Here is a 19,432-nt window from a genome sequence, read left to right as displayed (position 1 = left end):
GGTTGAAATTACAGTGACGCTGCACCCTACGCCACTCTAAATGTCAAACATTTTGCCCTTTGATGGACTGGCAACATGCCCAGAGTGTACCCCAGCTATCAAACAATGACCGCTGGAGATAGACTCCAACACCAATGCAGGGATAAGTGAGTATAAACAATGGAAAGATGTTAAATGTGTTGTGCAGATAATGGGAATGCACTTCTGGACAACACAGATATAGATTTTAATTAAAATTGTGCTGAAATATAAATTTGCACAGCATGCTGATGAAGCTCTGGAGTACAATAAGCATCATATCACCCATTTACCAAAAGCTCTGTATTTGTCCGGTACAGTAAATGTCTGAAGCAGACAACTTAGAAGGTTGTAAATCTGCAAATTTTCCACAGCTAAAAGTCAGGCACTTTAGTTTAATTCAATATCTTTATTTAGCAAATTAAACAAGTTTTTGAACTCAAGTGAGTTTTCTGATAGTTCTTAACGCAAACTATAGAGCATTAATTTCATCCGCTGTTGCATCCTCTTTTATTAATTTCCTCAATATAAGTTTTTTTTTATTTTGAAAATCAAGTTTACCTTTGTATTTTTTTTTTAGATTCACATAGATAAATGCATATTCCTTACCTAGACGTCACCTGGAATCCAACTTTAAAAATGAGTAACTTTTCTAAAGAGATGCAAAAACAAAACAAAACAACTGGTAATGAAATATTAATATTTGAGCAGGGCAGTTCTCTAACTTTTAAATCTACAACATTTCAGCTCATATTATCATGTGTTTTATCGTGCAGAAACCATTTTTAGAAGCTGCTGAAAGGACAAGTGGTCAATTGAATCTTTTGGAAAATGTTAAGACTTGTGGAAATCACAAACGTTGGGAGTTCAGGAGCGAGCTGGACGTGACTGTGATTCTAGTTTTAATTGATGGAAATAATCCTCCTTTGCGTTCAACTGCATTTTGTTCAGACGTCAAGCAGATTTCCACGTCGTCCTTCACTGTTTTGTACAAAGTAGCGCCTTATTTAATTAATTTAAAAAAAATTTTGCTAGCACATGTTGCTTTTGAAATGTTGCAAAAAAAAAGGAAAAGAAACAGCTACGGGGAACAGAAAGATAGAATCCGAAAAGTGAGAAAACCCGAATCCTAAAAGCTTGTTGCTTTCACCTTAGTCACATCATCCATTTGCCTTCAATCATCCAATCCATTACATCCCCTGAACGCGCCGTGTTTCCATCCAAATTGAAAGTGACATTGTGATGAGCTCCCCCGTCGAGGCCATGATGTGTGTGCGTGTGTGAGAGATGGATTGAAGGACACTTTAAAGGGGCCCAGTGCTCGCCTCTCGCTGCTGGGCGGCACGAAGGATCTCACAGATATTCAGAAACAAAAATAAAAGCTCGGGAGAGAGGCGGAAACTAAATTAGAGGACACTATTTGTCTGTCTTACCAGACAAAGGAACTCTGCTTGTGTCACCGTGTGTCTCATCACTACATCCCTGGAATTTGTTACTAAGGAATTTAGGCCTATTACACCCCTGCACTCGGTGTAAACGACTCCCATTTTAATCACCTCCTAAATCCCTGGGATGGGGGTGTGTGCGTGCGCTCAGGTGTGTGTATGTGTGTGTTACCTCGCTGGCTGCTGCAGCTCGGGCTGCAGACAGATAAACAATCAATTATGTAGAGCCTGTCATCGGGGAGCTCTTACTGTGGCTGCTTGTTTCTCCAGAAGCTTGTTTTCCCTGCACCTTTTTGGCAAAACAATACCAGCCTCTGCACTGTCCGACCTCAGATAGACAACAAATCCTCAGTTTTCATTCTACAGACGTCAGAGTGGTGATTTTATAAAGTTAGCGGCAAGAAAAAAGAAAAGCCAATGATAGTTTGTCTACTAGAGAGGATAAACGAGTAAACAGCAAACTGATTATTTAGTTTTAAGATGTTCAGCAGCAGAATCATATTTAGAATCATTTAATGTAGATTTAATGTCTGTGCTACAAAATGGCAGGCTAAGCAACTTTATTTTGAGTGGGGAAAAAAATGATTTTATGGAAAACAAAAGCATTGTTTTACTTGATAAATAACTCGCAATCTTTTCCCCCCGCCAAAAGATAAGAAGAACAAGAACCGAGGAATAATAAGCTCCAAAAGATCCCTCATTATGGAAAACCGTGTGGTAAATCCGCTTACAGAAATCTGTGAAGATGTGGCAGATTTGCAGACGCAGTAAACAGGAAATCACTGCGAAACCGAAACTTCAAGATGCGCCTTTGGCTCGCGTCAGCGCCGGCTAGGTGTTTTTGCGTTACGGTTTGCGATAAAAGTGTGTTGACAAATGGAGAGAAATCTGGCAAAACCAACGAATACCTGAAACTATGTTCAGATCATTCCCAAAAAAGGGGAAACTAAACATGATCACATCTTAAAGAGTTACAGAAATCGTGAGAAATTCTGGTTACTACGCGCAGCGATCAGATGCATTTAGATTTCACACCAAAAACCTTTACTTTCTCTCAAAACTTTGTCAAATCCAATTAGCGCTATGTTTTTGCCCCAGCAGAAAATGATCAGGTAGATTCTGCTGTTGTCATATGAAAGGCGCGGGTAAAAGAGCCCACCTAAATCACTCTATTAGGCTGATTAGCTCACTGACTGCTAAAGCAAGAACAGATGTGCTGTAATTATTGTCGTCTTCCCTAGGAGTGAAACATCCTGAGGCGAGCATCATGACATCATTATCTTGCAATGAGAAAGCTTCACATTAAGGAGACTGGAGCCAAGCACCTTTTATATTAAATAACACTCGGCTGAAGTAGCAAAATGCTTTAGCACGCCACCCAGCCTCGTTGCCAACAAGGCAGTTTTCCAAACATGGGCAGCAGGTGGGTTTGAGATCACCTCTGAAAATAGGAACTTAGCAATGGATAAATTGTACAGCTTTTTTCCTAAAACTGCAACTATTTATTACTACTTTTTAGGAAACGGCGGGGCAGAGCCATCATAGCCCCACAAACACAAAGAATGCACTTGAAAAATGCTTCTTTTTTTTTAGTCACACAGAGAACCATCGTTTTTATCACTAAACTGCACACAGTAACTTCATTTAATCATAGTTTCAAATTTATTGGATGGGATCAATTGGGGGATTTCAAACATCATTAATTGGAATTGATGAATCAATCAAAATTCTTAAGATAGAAATTTCTCATGATGCAAGGTAAATGATGCAATAAATGCCACCCCAACTGTGAAATCTTTCATACTGAATTATGTTATGGTTCTGAACTGATTTTGGATATAGAGTCCAGTCTTATAAAATGTCTTAAGGGACATTTGTTGAAATTTGGTGTGATGGGAAATAAAACTAAAATCTTAAAGCAAGCAATAGGCAGAAACTGTCTTTGTCTACAGTTCCTCTTTAAAGCGTCACAATGAAAATCATCTTTTCTCAGCTCTGCTGTTGACAACCACCCTCCTGCTTCACCTTTGGCCTGCGCCCTTTCCTCCATCCTCTGTCTTCCATCCATCCATCACTTACTTAGCCTCAGGGGCTAAGGTCTGGCTACCGGAAGATTAGAACATGGGCACACAGTGGAAGAATGCACTGTAGCTACAGCAGACCAAGTGCACACACACAGTCCTGAGGACAGTCTTATTTTATAACATTCTGACAGAGACCACCACCAGGCTGCAACCTTTCATGGATTTGCTGCTAATCTCACATTGCAATGAGGATCTTGGGCATATTTGGGGAAGACGAAAAGCAGAGGAGGAGGAATACTGCACTGCAATGGCTCATTTCTTTCTTTCTTTCTATCTATCTATCTATCTATCTATCTATCTATCTATCTATCTATCTATCTATCTATCTATCTATCTATCTATCTATCTATCTATCTATCTATCTATCTATCTATCATAGATAGCTAGATACACAGCCAGAATAGAAACACTTTATTGTAAATTACTTTAACAGCTGGTATACAGATGGAAACGATGACTATTTTATTACCTAGCCAGCTCTATCTAGCTAGCTAGATATACAACTAGCTACTTTTCAGAGTTACCTCTATGAAAGACTTCCTAGAGCTAGCTATGTATCTAGATAGCTAATTATAGAGCTACATAGCTCTATAACTACAGTTACCTAGTTATAGGTAGCTCTAGTTACCTATTACTATGTAGCTCTATAACCTATACTTAGGTTATAACCTATGTGACAGCTTCCCCCTTATGCCCGTCCCGTCTCACACACACAGGAGGGGGCCAGTTGGTTGAATTTTCTGTAATAAATGGTCAACACAAATTAGCACAGTGAGCTCCACTACTGGTCCACCAGCTCTCCGCAAACACAGTAGAGCGCAAAACAGACGGCCTCACAAACAATTATTACAATCTGGCTAAACAACATATTTTTCTAACAGATGATCGTATAGTGATATTTGATTATTAATACTTCTTTAAAATTAATTTAACACAATCTGGTCTATCCTATAAATAAAGAAAAAAAACAAAAAATAAATAGACATAGACAGCAGTCAAATTTAACTAATAAACTATTTAACAGTAACTTCTAACTGAAACAGGGAACAAACAAACTGACAAGCTGGTAAATACAGCAAACTGACAATACAACAGACAAACCGACAAACTCAACTGAAGAAAAACTGACAACCATAACTGACAAAATAAATTACTAATAAATAATATAACATAATTACCTGTAATAAATGGTAAACACAAATTAGCACAGTGAGCTCCACTACTAGTCCACCAGCTCTCCGCATACTGTAATAAAACTCCAGGTCAGTCTTTGAGCACACCCACTATGACTGTTCAGAAAAGAACTGGATTTGGTGACTTACCACATTAGAGCGCTGAACAGACTGCGTGGAATTTACGGTTTACCTTTCTATTTATAGGCAACCAGTAGGGGGCGCCAAAAACCATTCATCACACGGTAATTACAAAACATATGTTAGCAAGAATTTCATCTGTATCTATTACCCGTTACACCTATACTAACCTATACTATAACCTATACTTAGGTGATAGAGATAACCCTAACCCAGCTAGCTACCTTTCATAGAGCTATCTCTATGAAAGCTTTCATAGAGTTCTAGCTAGCTATGTATCTTGCTAGCTATAGCTAGTTCTATAGATATAACTTGCCAAAGCTAGGTAGCTATAGAGCTACCTAGCTTTATAACTAGCTAGTTATTAGCCTATCTATGTATCTAGCTATCTAGATACAAAGGTAGCTAGTTAAGCATCTATGTGTCTAGATAGCTATCTAAATATCTATCAAACTACACCACTTAAATAAGTGCACCAGGTCCATAAAAAGCAGGGCTCCATGCCTTCGATGTGCAGATCAATCCTTTACAACTATTCTACGTACAAACATTCACCAATAAAATGAGCTGGGGTCGACTTAATTCTCCTCACTTCGGGCGACTGGCCCACTTGCAACACTCTTAGCACACGTGGAGAAACGGCAGTCAATACTGCAAGCGCCGTTTCTGCCGAGTCGGCTGTTTGTTAATTGGTGGAAGTCGTTGCAGATGATAAAAGGCTTTTGTAAATCACGCGAATGCGCGGTGTCGATAGCTTCTGGAGGGGGCGGCGGTTTAATGTTTCCCTCCTGTTGTAATATTTTATCTGCGGGCAAATTAGAGGAATCACTGTTCCCCCTGGACTCTTCCAACACAGGCAGGTGTTTTATTGCTACGGCACGCTTCTATTTCTGGTGTCAATTACCAGCAGCAGGATTATGGCGGTGACGCAACACTCTGCATAAAGGCGTGTGTCAGGAAAAGCGGTGGTGTTTGCTGCTTTAAAAAACGCCGCATTGCCCATTTCATGCAGTGAAAACTCAAGATGCTTCTTGATGCATACCAACATGTCAGGATTTGCTATGCTGTATATTCTCAGTTCCTTTCAGGAAGCCATATTTTTTCTTGTTCGCTCTGTGGAAAGTGATGAAAGGGATCAATAGTTCAAAGGGTATGAATACTTTCCCAAGGCATTGTGTTTTTTTTTTGTTGTTTTTGTTTTGTTTGTTTGTTTTAATTTTCCCCCATAATGCATCGCTCTAATGATGTCTCAGAAGAGAGGTTGCAGTGCTGTGTTGGTGGGAGAGCTCAGTTCAATAAACCAGCTGGAACATCACAACAACAATTTCACCGAGGCAGGGATGAGAAAAGTAATTACATCAAGTTTTCACAAAAAAGCCCTGGCTTTAAACACAAAAAAAATGACTTTTATAAAGCGACACGTCGCTGTGTGTTTCACGGGCCTTGTTAATGGAAAAATATATAAAATGTAGTGGCACAGTTTAATCCCCCGGGTTCTGGGAGAATTAATCTTCATTGTGGATTTCGAGAGGAAGCACACAGGGAAAGAAAGACAAATGAGTAGAACAATAGACCTCGCCCAGAGCCCCTGAAAAAAAGAGAGCTGAGAAAACAAGGTGAGTGAAATGGAATAAGGCCCGGCGCCCGCCTGAATACGACTCACTAATTAAATACCTCACAAGAACCAAACGCAGCCAAAGAATGTATTATTTGAGTAAAAGATCTGTTTGCATTTCTAACTTCTTTATTGTCTGATTTCCACTGAAACCCAAGCAGAAAAACTCTTCAAACAAGGCCCTGGTTTTTTCCTCTTTTGCACTGTTTTGCTGTTTTTGTTTAGTGTAGCAGCCATAATTTGGACTCCAAATGCACCAGCAGGGAAGTTCTGCGGCCCTGAATCATCCAGCGCCGAGCACAGGAAGGTTCCCTCGCCGCGCCGCCGCCGAGTTAGACTTGCATCGGTGTAAATTGCTTCCTGAATTACAGGCACGGAGGAAACGCAGCGTGTCGCCGCCCTCCTCGGAGATGATTCACACAGGGAGCTACTTAGCGATGTGTTTCACAAGCTGCAAACAGCTGCACAGGAGCGAACGGAGCTGCAGGGCTGGGAGCGCGTCGGGGGAGGATGACATTGTGACGATGTCATCCTCCCTCCCCAGCATTCTTTACGTCACGCAAAGAATGCTGACTCAGACCTTTTTTTTAATATTATTATTTACAGATTTAACTTTACATGAACTTTGCATTTATTGCATATTTGTTCTGATTTGTGCTTTTTGTACACTTTTGTTCAGAATTGTGTTGGTTGAAGAATTGCTGTTTTGGGGCAATCATCCCCCTCTGGTGTTGGATATTGTGCAGCCGGAAGGATTTTTGCTTGCACATTTTTCACTTTGGGATAGTTGGGTTATGACGCATAACCGTGGCAACAAGGTATTGTTTTCACAAATGGGAGCAGTCATTCAGCATCTCAAACGTGCAACTAATACTTGAACTACAGACCCAAGTCCTGATATTTGGGTTCGTAATTCAGGCTTCAGTCAGAGGCCTTTTTAAGTCTGTCGAAAAACTGACTGCTACCAGGGATAATTAATGCCTGCAGCATCACCGTCCACAATGACACTTTGAAGATACTTAGCTGACATGAGTTTCTACAGCATTTATTTCTTTTTTCTAGTTTGAATTTGGGAGGACATGAAAACCCAACTGCTTTCTAATCCTGGCATTGCTTATTTGTGTGACTTTCTGCCCTTACAAACAGCTGATTTTATATGTTGCCAGCAGCTTCCAAATGATTCACAATAAATCTCTGCAAATATTCAGATCAGTTTGCACAGCTTTGCCAGGCAGAATACTGAGGTAACACATAATAACCCTATTCTAGTCATGCCAGTTCAGAAAGAGCCCAGTTGAAAAGGGAACTCTGAGTCAATCATGCGCTAACGTTGAACGGAGACTTTTTTTTAGACTACCAACAATAAAATACGACAGTTCCGCTAAAGCTTGTTGATGGAAATCTGCAGCGTCTGACAAGACCATGGAGACCTGCCTATGTTCTCCAGTACTCTGTGGAAGCGATGATAATAATTATGTTATTATTAAGATGGAGTACAGGCACGCATGTTCATGAGACGCTTTGATTAAACAAATTTATTTTTCAGTGTAATTCCAGCACCAAAAAATGTACTTTATACCAGGTGAGTCTCTCTCTTTAGAATGTGAACGTGTAACATGGGTCTGTTTGTCTCGTGAATAACCGAGGGAAACATCCAACAAGGCATTTCAACAGCTTGGCTCACCTTCAACTTAACCTGAAAAAAATTAGGTGTGAATTATCGACAGAGTAGTTGAACTAGAGTCTGGTTTCATGTCTGATGAAAAGCAAGCTGGTTTAGCCGTCTCCACTCGTCGTCCCGCTGCTGAGGTTTATACCGGCTTTCTGTTTCTGTGTCACACGCAAAAATGCACAAACCCAGGCTTAAAGTGAGGATGGTCTGTCATGTTCAAAGCGGCCTGGACTCGACTGGGGATTTTTTTTTTTCTCAAGGCAACAGAATCAGTATCCTCATCAACTATAAACTAGTCTTTGAAAAAAAAAATTGAAGTTGGACATATGAGAATGAAGCTAAAGGAAAAAAAAAAGTTCAGCGTTGAAAGAGGGCGGCGTTGTTTTAGCACACGTTGGGTCATACGGTGGATGTCAGCTTGTCGTAAAATGATTGCCATGTCACAGTCTCTGCTTGTTCTCTTACTCTCTCGTGTTGTTCTCCAGCAGGCACTTTGAAAAAGGACGTCAACACAAAAGTGATCCATGCTGCGTGAAAAAGATCTTCCCTTCTACAACGATAATAAGGTTATTTTGAAGTGTATAATCGGATAGCTTTAAATCGAATACAGAAATGCACCAAGTAGGTCTTTAACGGTAAATATTGATCTTTGCTTTTCTTTGACTTCTGATCTACTGCAGCCGATTTTGACCGATTTGCTTTTCCTCGTTCTTATAGGCACAAAGACAGGACTAAAAGCTGCAGGGTTGGTCAATTTAAATAAATAAAACTAAAGAATTCATGCATTAAAAAAATATGTCCCAAACCTTCCTCTGATTTTTGTTGAAAACTCTTGAGTCCTTCTTTTTGAATATTTTAATTAATAAAAATAAATATATTGAAGAAGTGATCTGACTCAGCTGCATGTCCCTTGTATGTTAACATTTTTGTTTGTAATAAATGCACAGTATGTTCTTTTATAGTCTTTCACAGTATATCATTTCACTACTCATTGTTATTGTTAACCTTATTTTTACATGTTGCTTTCAACACTTTAAGAACTTTTTTTATATCAAACTTTATACCTTGTGCTGCTGTTACACCTGAATTCCCCCTTTGCGCTCCAAACAGGTTGTTTTTATTCTATTCTACATATCAGGACGATTGGCTGGTGCATCTGCTTGACAATATTAAAGTCCACAAATAGAGCCAACTCATCCTGAATGCAGTTTGTCAGAAGGCCAGAGGAGGCGCTCACCTGTGCAGGAGTAGTCGTCGATCCTGATGTAGCCCGTGTGGCAGATGCACATGAAGGAACCAGGGGTGTTAACGCACATGGTGTTCTCTCTGCAGTAATGTTTCCCTTCAGCACACTCATCAATATCTAAAGGATTAAAAGAGAGAGTGAGAGAGAGAGTAATATGTTTAGGACAGACGTAAACCGTGCTGTATCCTAACTGATTTAAAAACCAAAATGAAACATCAAGGCTACAATAATTAGACTGAGCAAACTGTGATTTCCCATGTTGTCAAATGTGGCTTTGCTGCAAATGCAAACAGTTGTCAGCAATGCATCAAGGACACGTATTTAAAACAGCCTTCCTGTCACGACACCTGTTACATCTGATCTATTTTGAGCATTGCGAGAAGGAGATGTTTCCGGGATCCTGGGGGTCCTATAGCCTCCTGCAGAACCAATAACAGAAGACCATTTGTCTCCATGAGAGGAAGACAGAGGTCGACATGTAGATGGGCCGTGAGATGGGTGCTGAGCACTTAAAGTTACACCACTCCATCTTCAATGTGATGCGAGAGAAACCCTCGACATCCAACGGCAGCTCCTCTCCTGGCCCAGCAAGCAACATCATCTAGCTTTTAGCATATTTCGCTTTTCTGCTGTAAACAGAAAAGTGAATTTGCAAACTAAAAATTGTATTTACTCAAGTTATCTTTGCTTGAAGTGATTTATCTTCAAAAATCAGAAATAGAATCTGCAACAATAGAGCAAATTACTGTCGAGATAAATTCTGCGAAAGTTGAAAACGAGTCATTTTCTACAAAAATACTTCCATATTATTCTACTGTTGCAGTTAAAAACAATAAAAAGTGTACTTTTAGTGCATTTTGGACCCGCTGAATCCAGTAGGTCTACAAATGTCAAATGATTGGTCAAATGAAAATAAAGGGAGATGATTAAGAACCAGATTTATAGAGCTCCAGTCTAGTTGCACAGATCACTCATGGTGCTTCTAGACCATGAATAAGAACTGAGACTCACATTCTGATGAGCAGGCTAGGAGGCAACTCAAGGGTTGAAATGTTGATTAAAGGGACTTTCTCTTTGGATGTGCAGAAGTCATGCTCTCTATTAGCAAAAACAGTTTAAAAAGACACACGCATTCTTTTATTTAATAAAAAACTCCAACCCGTCCCGCACGCCTTTTTTGTTCCAACTTTTAGCTTCTTTTCTGCTTTAAAAAAATAAGAATTCCCGTTGATCTGCACAGATTCCTTTCAAGTAAAGTCTCATCGGAATTCATTCTCTTGTTACCCATAACTGCACGCGTCCCAAAAAATGGCACGGCCTTGAATTAATCTCTTCTCTCTTTTAGTCGGTTATTCAATGCAAATCCAAGAGTCCAGAACAGGAATTCGTTGGTGTTGCTTTGTCTTTGCTCTACAAAACAAAAACGACCTCACATGTGACCATAGCAGCTCCACCTCAGCGTTGTTTATGTAACAGACTTACGTAAACCCTTCTCTGCAGCGTAGTTATTAAAACTTGATCAGAGCAGATTGAGGAATATCTTTTATTAGATTTCCTTGATTTATTTCTTCCCAATCAGGACTTCATATTTGGAATCCATGTTTCCTTAGCAACAGCTATTCTCGGTTCCTAAACCGCAAGCCAAACCTAAACTCATAACGCTGCCAGGCCAAATAAAACAATCTTGATGATGTGATGCAATCAAACGCAATCCCATGTAAATACAGGTCAGGCTGACTAAACCCAGCCCGCTTTAATGCGCTCTGAGGCCTCATAGCACGGGTTAAACGCAGGGACTTTTCTGTGAGACGAGCGCCGCCATCCTTGACGTTAGCAATTTATTATTCATTCACAGTATTCAGTGTCTCTGAGAGCACAAGAGGACGTTCACCGCTGAGTACGTTCGGTGGCAGATGCTTTCGTGAAGAGCTCTTGAAACTGCATTTCAATTGATTTGCATTGGCATTCTCTCTGCTTCCATGTCCTTGGGTAGAGAACCACCCACCGCCCCGCGAGCTAAGAGCCCGACACCTCCCAACGACGGTGGCATTCATGTCCTCTTTCACGGCGCCATCAAGACGCGCTGCCTCCAGCTATTCAGCAGTCTCATTGATAAGTGACGCAGGCGGACAATTGCAGGCAAACTATTGAAGTACATGTGTCCTTCACTTCATGAATGAGGGGGGGTTAATTAAAATTGTCACTTGCTTTGACAAAGAGATAAAGTAAAATAAAACAGGGACGTAGAGAGATTAAAAAGTAAAGCTGACGGAGAGTAAGCAGCAGACGGCCATGCGGGTGAGGGAACGTCTCGTCATGAAGCAGAAACATGGAGGGTGGTTGAGGGGTGAGCGGAGACGGAAAGGGGAGAGAAAGAAAGACTGAGGTTGTGATAGACAGAGTCAGTGTGGAGAGGTTGTAAAGTATGTGCCTGAGCGTAAATAACTGAGAAAAAAAAAGTATGAAAAAGCAAATCAGAGTTCTGGTTTTCCCTACAGACATCCTTCAGTTGAGATATCGAACCGCTTTGTCAAAATTTGTCCCCTCAGAATGATTCTGCCACTGCCATGTTTCACTGTGTGGACTGGCTGTTCTGAAATGAATCTAAAAACAGCCTGGGAATGTTTGGGACGGTAAATAGGAGAACAACTTTAGGTCAAGAAATCCTTTAGCAGAGATTCTGCTTTGAAAGCATAACCCCGCCCTGAGACAGTCATTTAAAAACTACACCAAAGTGGGCGGAGCCAAGAGAGACAGAGGGGCGTGGCCGAATGCGGGGCTGTGGTCAGGACAAAGGAAAGCACTGCTGCCAACTTAGCAACGTTTTCAGTAAATTTAAGAAGCTCTCAGACCATTCTTAAAACCTTTTTTAAAGCAATAAGCGACAAATCCTGTGATTTTTTTCCTGTTTTACAGAAGTCTTTAGTGACGACACGTGAAGCGCAGATCACTCTGCAGTAAGCCCCTCCCACTTCCTGTGGCAAACCACCTGCAGTCAGAGCAGAGGAAACCCATTCACTTCCAAATGAATCACACATGCGGAAAGCTGAAACGCTGTCGATTAATGGTCAGGCCTGTCACTCCCGACATGCCACAGAGGCGTGTCTGAGTGGGACGGTTTTATACCCGAACATGTGGCTGTGATGTAAACGTCAAACGAGCTTCAACGTTGTAGCCAACATTCAACCCAAACAGGGCAGCGCCAGCACAGGTTTAGGTCAAATATTGCAGAATTAAGCAAATCTGTATAATAATAACAAAACACACACAAAAAATAGAACCTTCAGGGACCACTTTATACAGTTTATCTCCAGAACCAGCCGATTTGAGGTTTAGTTACTCTAGAATATCGGGCTACTATCGTCCCCAACAAAATGATGCAGCTACGGCTGTGTTTCACTGTGTTCAGGGCATTTTGCATTGACTGATGACAACCTGCTTGGCTGAGTGAGTGGCTCAGAGAGGGGATTCACAAAGAGAAAAGCCAGGAGAACAACTTCAGACCCTTTATGGAGGTTTTCTCCAGAAGGGATTTTAAGGACAACTGAATTAAGCTTCCCAGTGGCATGTTTTGGCCAAACAGTTTCTCAGGATTTGCACAGCATAGCAGAACCCTGCTAGCACATTGTTTCGCTGTGGGGACCGGATGCATTCCCTACAAACAGACTGTAAATGAGTGGGTTATTAAGATTTATTGCAAAAAAGAAAAGAAAAAAAGGGCTTTAGATTGTTAGTGTGAATAGAAAATAGGGCAGGTTCCTCACACAGGTATCCGTAAGAAAAGGCCACATGGAACTGTTTAGTCATAGATTGTTCGACATTGATTTAGAGGCCATTAAGCCCACCCATCCATCCAGCCCCTGCTGACAGGACTTACGTCTATTAAAGCAGTTTATTAGGAGGTGAGATGATGAGGGGGCGCTGCACCAGCGCATCGGGGAGAGCAACCATCTCCATCTCTATTAACGCGCTCCATTTTCTTGATTGGCCTGTCACACGGACACACGTGATGTGCCAAGCAGAGAGGGTCGGCCGAGTCAGCGGCGGCTCTCATCCCTAAACGGAGCGCTCGCGGGTCACCCTGTTGCCGCCCATGGATGGATGGCGGGATAATGGCTGTGTTCTTTCTGTTTCTTCACCTCAGCACCTTCCTGAATAACAAGTGAATCAATCACGGTCATATCCGAGTAGGAGGAATTGCTTTGCATTATACAGCGCCTTGAGAAATTACTTATTCCCCTTGAACGTTTTCAGATTTGTCACGTTTACAACCACAAATTTTGAATTATTCAGTATCAGTATCACTTTGTTATCCTCCCTGTAGGGAAATTTGCTTTGCAGCCAGGTAGAAAGAAAACCCACACATACAAAAAGACAATGAAAGGCATAATCTCTTTACAGAAAACAGAAAAGTAAATGCAAGTAATTGTGAAATGGAAGGAGAAAGTTGAACCTCTCTCTCTCTCTTTCTCTCTCTCTCTGTCTAGCTTTTCTAGTCTTTACAGTTTCCTCCATTCGTTCATCTGTCAACCATCATCAGCATCCTGTTTTCTGCTGGAGAAAAACTTCCAAAGCATGTTCCTGCCACCACGATATGAGATTGCATTAAAGTTGTGTTAGTTTTCTGGCCCACAAAGCACTCAGTATTTCACCACAACAATCTGGAAAGACACGACTTATGATGAAAACTAGTTTTACTATCATTTGAAGAGCGACTTACGTGCTTATATCTCCAAAACTTTGAACATATACAGAGCCAGGCTACTGGAAAAGTTCAATTGTTTCGGATATTTTTGCGAGTTATTGTACATCATCATACTTTGCTATGCCAAGAGGAGGATTTTCAAGTAGTTTAATAACATTTACAACATCCATTAATGGCTTGCCTTATGCTTAAATGTGAAAGCAAAACAAAAAAAATCAAATACATCAGTTATCGACGTCATAAAACGTTCTTTCTCGACTTCACTGACAAAATAAAAACACGTGGAAATTAAAGACGAAACCGAAAACCAATAAAGATCTCGATGACTGATCTAAGTGCCTGGAGCGGCGGCTGGGCGCACATGCATTTAATGCTCGGCTGCTATCGTCCTAACAGTTCCTGTGTTGACATTTTATTATCCCCACTATTGCTCATTCAAGCGATCCTGCAACTGTATAAATAGGAGCTTGTAGCTTATCCCTCTTTGCATGCATGGCATGCGCGTTCTGTAGCAACCGTCCTCGCTCTCCATGTCTGCAGTAACACCGAGGTCTGGGAGTAAGGAGATAACACTTCCGTTGCCTTTGGACGTCCCACAATGACACCGAAATCTGTGCCATTTCCACTACCACCAGCCTCCCTCTCGTGCTCTCTTTCCTTCCTTATCTGTTTTTTGGGTTTTTTTTTCTTTTTTTCTTCTGATAAATCCCTTCCTTTACCCGCTCACGTCCTCAAGCAGATTGTTTTCCACTAAATGCTGGAGGGACAGGGCTTGCCCAAATATTCCAATAATTCTCCCTCATGTCCACAGATTTAGGAGTCAGAGAAAAGAGCAGAGAGACAAAAAGCTGCCCAGACTGGCCAAACAATTTATCTCCACTGTTGGTCTTGGTCCCTTTGGATGTCTGAATGGTGCCAGAGGATCGCCAGGCTTTGCTTCTTTTTGTTTAGTCGGGGTGTAATTAGATCGCACATAGAAGTGTAGCTGCCATTTTGGGAAATGCAGATATATTCAAAAATGTTATTGGCTTTAGAGACAAAGAGTGAGAGAGAGAGAGAGAGAGACAGAGAGAGGCTGCCATTTTGGGATTTTGGAAATGTATTTTGTTTTAGCTGAGTAGAGAGAGACAAGGCGTCTTTTTTGTCCTTCTTATTTCAATCACAGCGCAAAGTCAAGCAGAGCTATAGATTTCAGTGCTTGCATTAAATCCCCTAAACCACTGCTTATAAAATGTTACTTTTTTTTTAATTTAAGCCTTGAGAGTATAAAGTGGAGTTGTCAGACTGACCTTCTGTATGTGTAAATTTACAAAGGTTTGCAGAGTGCGATAATGCAAGTTTCACTGCAGGATGTGTCTTTTAAGCTGAGTTTAAAAAAAAAAAACACTAAAGCGTTGGACGGAAAATTAAATGACCCGGGGGTGGAGCTGTTTTAATCTTATAGGTCACAGTGTTTGACTGCTGTTATTTTTTTTTTCTTAAAAAAAAAAACACTCAAACAGGTGTCTGTGTAAATGAAATAAAGTAGCTTATATTGTCTTTTTCTGAACAACCGCCAAAACACGAGCCAACAGGATTCTGGGACGGATGGATGGGAAACTTAGAGAATAAAGCCTGGATATACAAATATTTTTTTAAAATATTCTACTCCCTTTCCATATTTAAACGTCAGACAATTCCAGCGCTACAGATTTAAATAGACATGTTTTCAACTTGCCAACTGTGCACAGATGCTTAACATCGTGTTTGTTGGAACTGAGCAGCAGCCAATTGTGACAAAGGGAATCCCATTAAACAGAAACAAGAGCAGAGTGTGCGGTTTTCTGCATAGCAGAGTAAAACACTGGGACTTTTGAGGACAGTTAAGTTGCTACCGCCGGACGCAGAACAATGAGCATCAAATATGGGAACGTTGACGTGGGAACGGGGTTGCGTTTGTTGGTTAAATTGCAGCAAAGAGCTTTTTATCGCACTTGTCAGAGTGTTTAAAGACATGTCCACATGCCAATCAATGTAAAAACACTCCTGAATATTTCATCGCTAACATCCACTGCTTTTTTAAAGCGTGTGCCGATACATAACGTCGTATTAAACCTTCACTCAGCAGTCTTCAATTTAGACCCGACTCAAACAAGGCGGCCGGGGGAGGGAGAGAACCCAAAAGATCCCGACTGCCTTGTTTACGAGCAGCAGGCGCGAATGGGCTTTTGCTTTCCATCAGGCCTCTCATTAATCTGGGAAATGTTTCAATCGATGGAGCATCATCATCCATCACTTGTCATTGTCTGACGCGGCCTGCTGGCTGGACGCCTGAACAATCGGGAAGGACGAGCACAAACAACAATCAGAGCTCTTCGGAAGGCTGATGACGGGGGAGGGGGGGTTGCATGTGTAACGACATGTTTGCTTTCTTTCATCCGTCGCTGTGTTTTATTATATTTTAGTTATGGGCTTCTGTACTTGTTTGTGCTTTTAATGGGATGTTTGTCGTCACCTGCTGTGGTTTACATGCAGGCTAAGCATCCAGGAAACATCAAATGTCCTTTTTAATAGACTAAGACAATGTATGTTCTCCTAATTAGCTTTAAATACCATGACATAGCCAGAACATATGGCTAACTGTATATATATATATCTATATATATAGACAGACAGACAGACAGACAGACAGACAGACAGACAGACAGACAGACAGATAGATAGATAGATAGATAGATAGATAGATAGATAGATAGATAGATAGATAGATAGATAGATAGATAGATAGATAGATAGATAGATAGATAGATAGATAGATGATAGATAGATAGATAGATAGATAGATAGATAGATAGATAGATAGATAGATAGATAGATAGATAGATAGATAGATAGATAGATAGATAGATAGATAGATAGATAGATAGATAGATAGATAGATAGATAGATAGATAGATAGATAGATAGATAGATAGATAGATAGATAGATATGTAAATTGACCTATTATAAGGAGAACTAATCTTTCAAGTGTGACCTTTGAGTTAATACTCTTTGTCCTTCTGCCCACCTCAGGAGACCCGCTGGCTTTTTCTCAAAATAAATGCCTCACTTTTCAAAGCAGAATTTGTGAACTTCTACCCTGTTTCTCTTAACCGTTTTGTTTAAATAAAACCACCAATGGTATGAATACCGGGAATTGGCAGGCCAGGTTTGGTAAAGTAAAATTTCCTTGCTAGCCACTTTAGCTCCACAGTTAGAACAAATCCCAGCTCTGATTGGCTGATCATTTCTCCGTGACGGCTCCTCTCTCAGAAGCTTTACATTTGAGGCGATTATGCTAGCGGCTATGAAACTTTGTGCCAACGTTGTTTCTCTCCCATCTTTTCCTTTCTCAACTGGCAGGTCGGATCTCAAACAAAACCAACTATCAGTATCACTCAGAGAGAAACAGATGGGTGCATCTGAAGCTTTGGTAAAAGTTTATTCCCAAAGCTAACCCCACATTCTCAAATAAAGAATGGAGGAGAGGTCTCTAGGTGGGTTGCAAGTGTTTAGATTTAAACAAAATAAAGCTGAGCCAGAGCCTAACGCAAAAACAAACGATCCAGTGTACAAACAGAACCAGCCTTGTGGTATTGCTGGTTATTTACAGCAGACGCCACCGTGCCGATGAAGGAAGGAAAGAGTGTTTTTTTTGGGTGACATTTCAGTTGGGTCACAGAGGTGAAACCAGTCTGGCCTCTAGCAGGTGGGAAGCCCAGCGGCTCCACACTCATCCTGGCAGTGATTGAGGTTTGCCGGGGGAACTGAGCGCTTCAGACACTGCCAATTAACCTGCTGCCACCTTGTGACATTTAAAAGAAAACAGCAGCAATCGGACTTGTCTGTGCACATACACAAACAGACCCGCACACTGCGCACAAAGCAGTCAAGTCTTTCAGGTGATAACACAAACTCCCTGCCTCGCAGTTGTTATTGCTATCTGAGTTTGGGGAGTGGTGGTGCATTTATGACCTTTCCCATCAAAATGCCTAATTATTTGGACTCTCCACATCCTTATTTACGCTCATATAATAAAAAAACCCCGTATTTTTATGTTTGCAGCGACACAGACAGAGAATATAGTTATGATTAGAGAAAGTAGATTAGTGGTAGATCACCTTTCTCCAATAGGACAGCTCAACTATAATCAGGTTAATCAGATTCACTCCAGTGGAAGACAAATGCAAACTTAAGAAAAGTGAAATTGTACCAAAAAGTTCTTCATCACGGTCAGGATGAGCACAGTTCTGCAACCAGTTCTGCAAATTTCTGACATTTTGTCCCCCTCTAATAAACTAGCTTTTTTGTGCATTACGAAATCAGACATTTTACAATGCATACATGCATTTTTGTGACATCAGTTTCGATGTGTGGCACATTATACTGCTTACATCCAACATCATGACTGTCTGCTTCAAAAAATAGCCCACTCTAAATATGCTGTGCATCAAAATAATACATTTTTATCCATCTTGCAGAGCATTGTTTTTATTTCCTGCATGAGCGCAGTAAAAACAAGCGGGCACTTATGAGCATCTCTGACAGGGATACTCTAAAGTAGGGCATTTCGAAACCAAAACAACAATGGGAGATGTCTTCGCTCGCGGTCCTCAACAATGCGGAGATGAATAATGGAATTATCTCAACACATTGAACCACACTGATGGTTCAATTTACAAACAATCACACAGTCTGTCACTTCTCCGCTGCTCGCTTCCCTGCCTTATTCTGTCCCAGACGCTCGCAGAAGCGCGGAGCAGAATAGGCCTTCGGTCTAACTGCGAGCCGAAAATGAAATGGTATGGAGCGGAAAAACCGGGCTTTTTTTTTGCAGTACGAGAAACACAAACGTGCACCTGCACACACACGCGCAGCACACACACAGAGCTGCATAAAGGCAGGGCCAGTATCCCCCTGAGTGTTCCCTACTGCTGTGTCTATGAAAAATTTACACAGAAGTGATCTCATCAGCTATTTTGAGCACATCTCTGACCCAGGAAGGTTTCAAAGAGCTAGTATCTGTCTCGGCTTTCTGTGATGATTGTGTTCCCGTCTGACAGTGTGGCGAGCGCGCGTGTTTGCGTGTGTACATAAAACACGATCAGCCTTCTTTGTCTGATTGCTCCGTAATATCTCTGCACCGCAACCGTGCGATACTGAAAATTGCCTCCGAGTTGGACCTTTCCGGCTCATCTCGCAGACATCGCCACCAGTGCAACTCCAGCACTGACAGCAGAGCACATTACTCATCTTTTTGTGCATCTCTTGCAGCCACAAAACAGTTTATCAATTACAGCAGAAGAAGCATTTTG

General features: G+C 41.2%; 1 protein-coding gene across 1 annotated transcript in view; it reads right to left on the bottom strand.

Annotated features, from left to right (window-relative positions):
* Window positions 1-19,432, bottom strand: part of nell2a (neural EGFL like 2a) — a 95,883-nt gene that overhangs the window by 38,891 nt on the left and 37,560 nt on the right. Inside the window, exon 13 of the mRNA XM_055057408.1 lies at window positions 9,385-9,510. Within this exon, the coding sequence (XP_054913383.1) occupies window positions 9,385-9,510 (126 nt within the window). The remainder of the gene's footprint in view (window positions 1-9,384; window positions 9,511-19,432) is intronic.

This window comes from Poeciliopsis prolifica, unplaced genomic scaffold, assembly GCF_027474105.1.
Source record: "Poeciliopsis prolifica strain line A6 unplaced genomic scaffold, Auburn_PproV2 SCAFFOLD001, whole genome shotgun sequence".
NCBI classification, from domain to species: domain Eukaryota; kingdom Metazoa; phylum Chordata; class Actinopteri; order Cyprinodontiformes; family Poeciliidae; genus Poeciliopsis; species Poeciliopsis prolifica.
The sequence above is the reverse complement of the archived record's forward strand: the minus strand, read 5'-3'. Positions and strand labels throughout refer to the sequence as shown.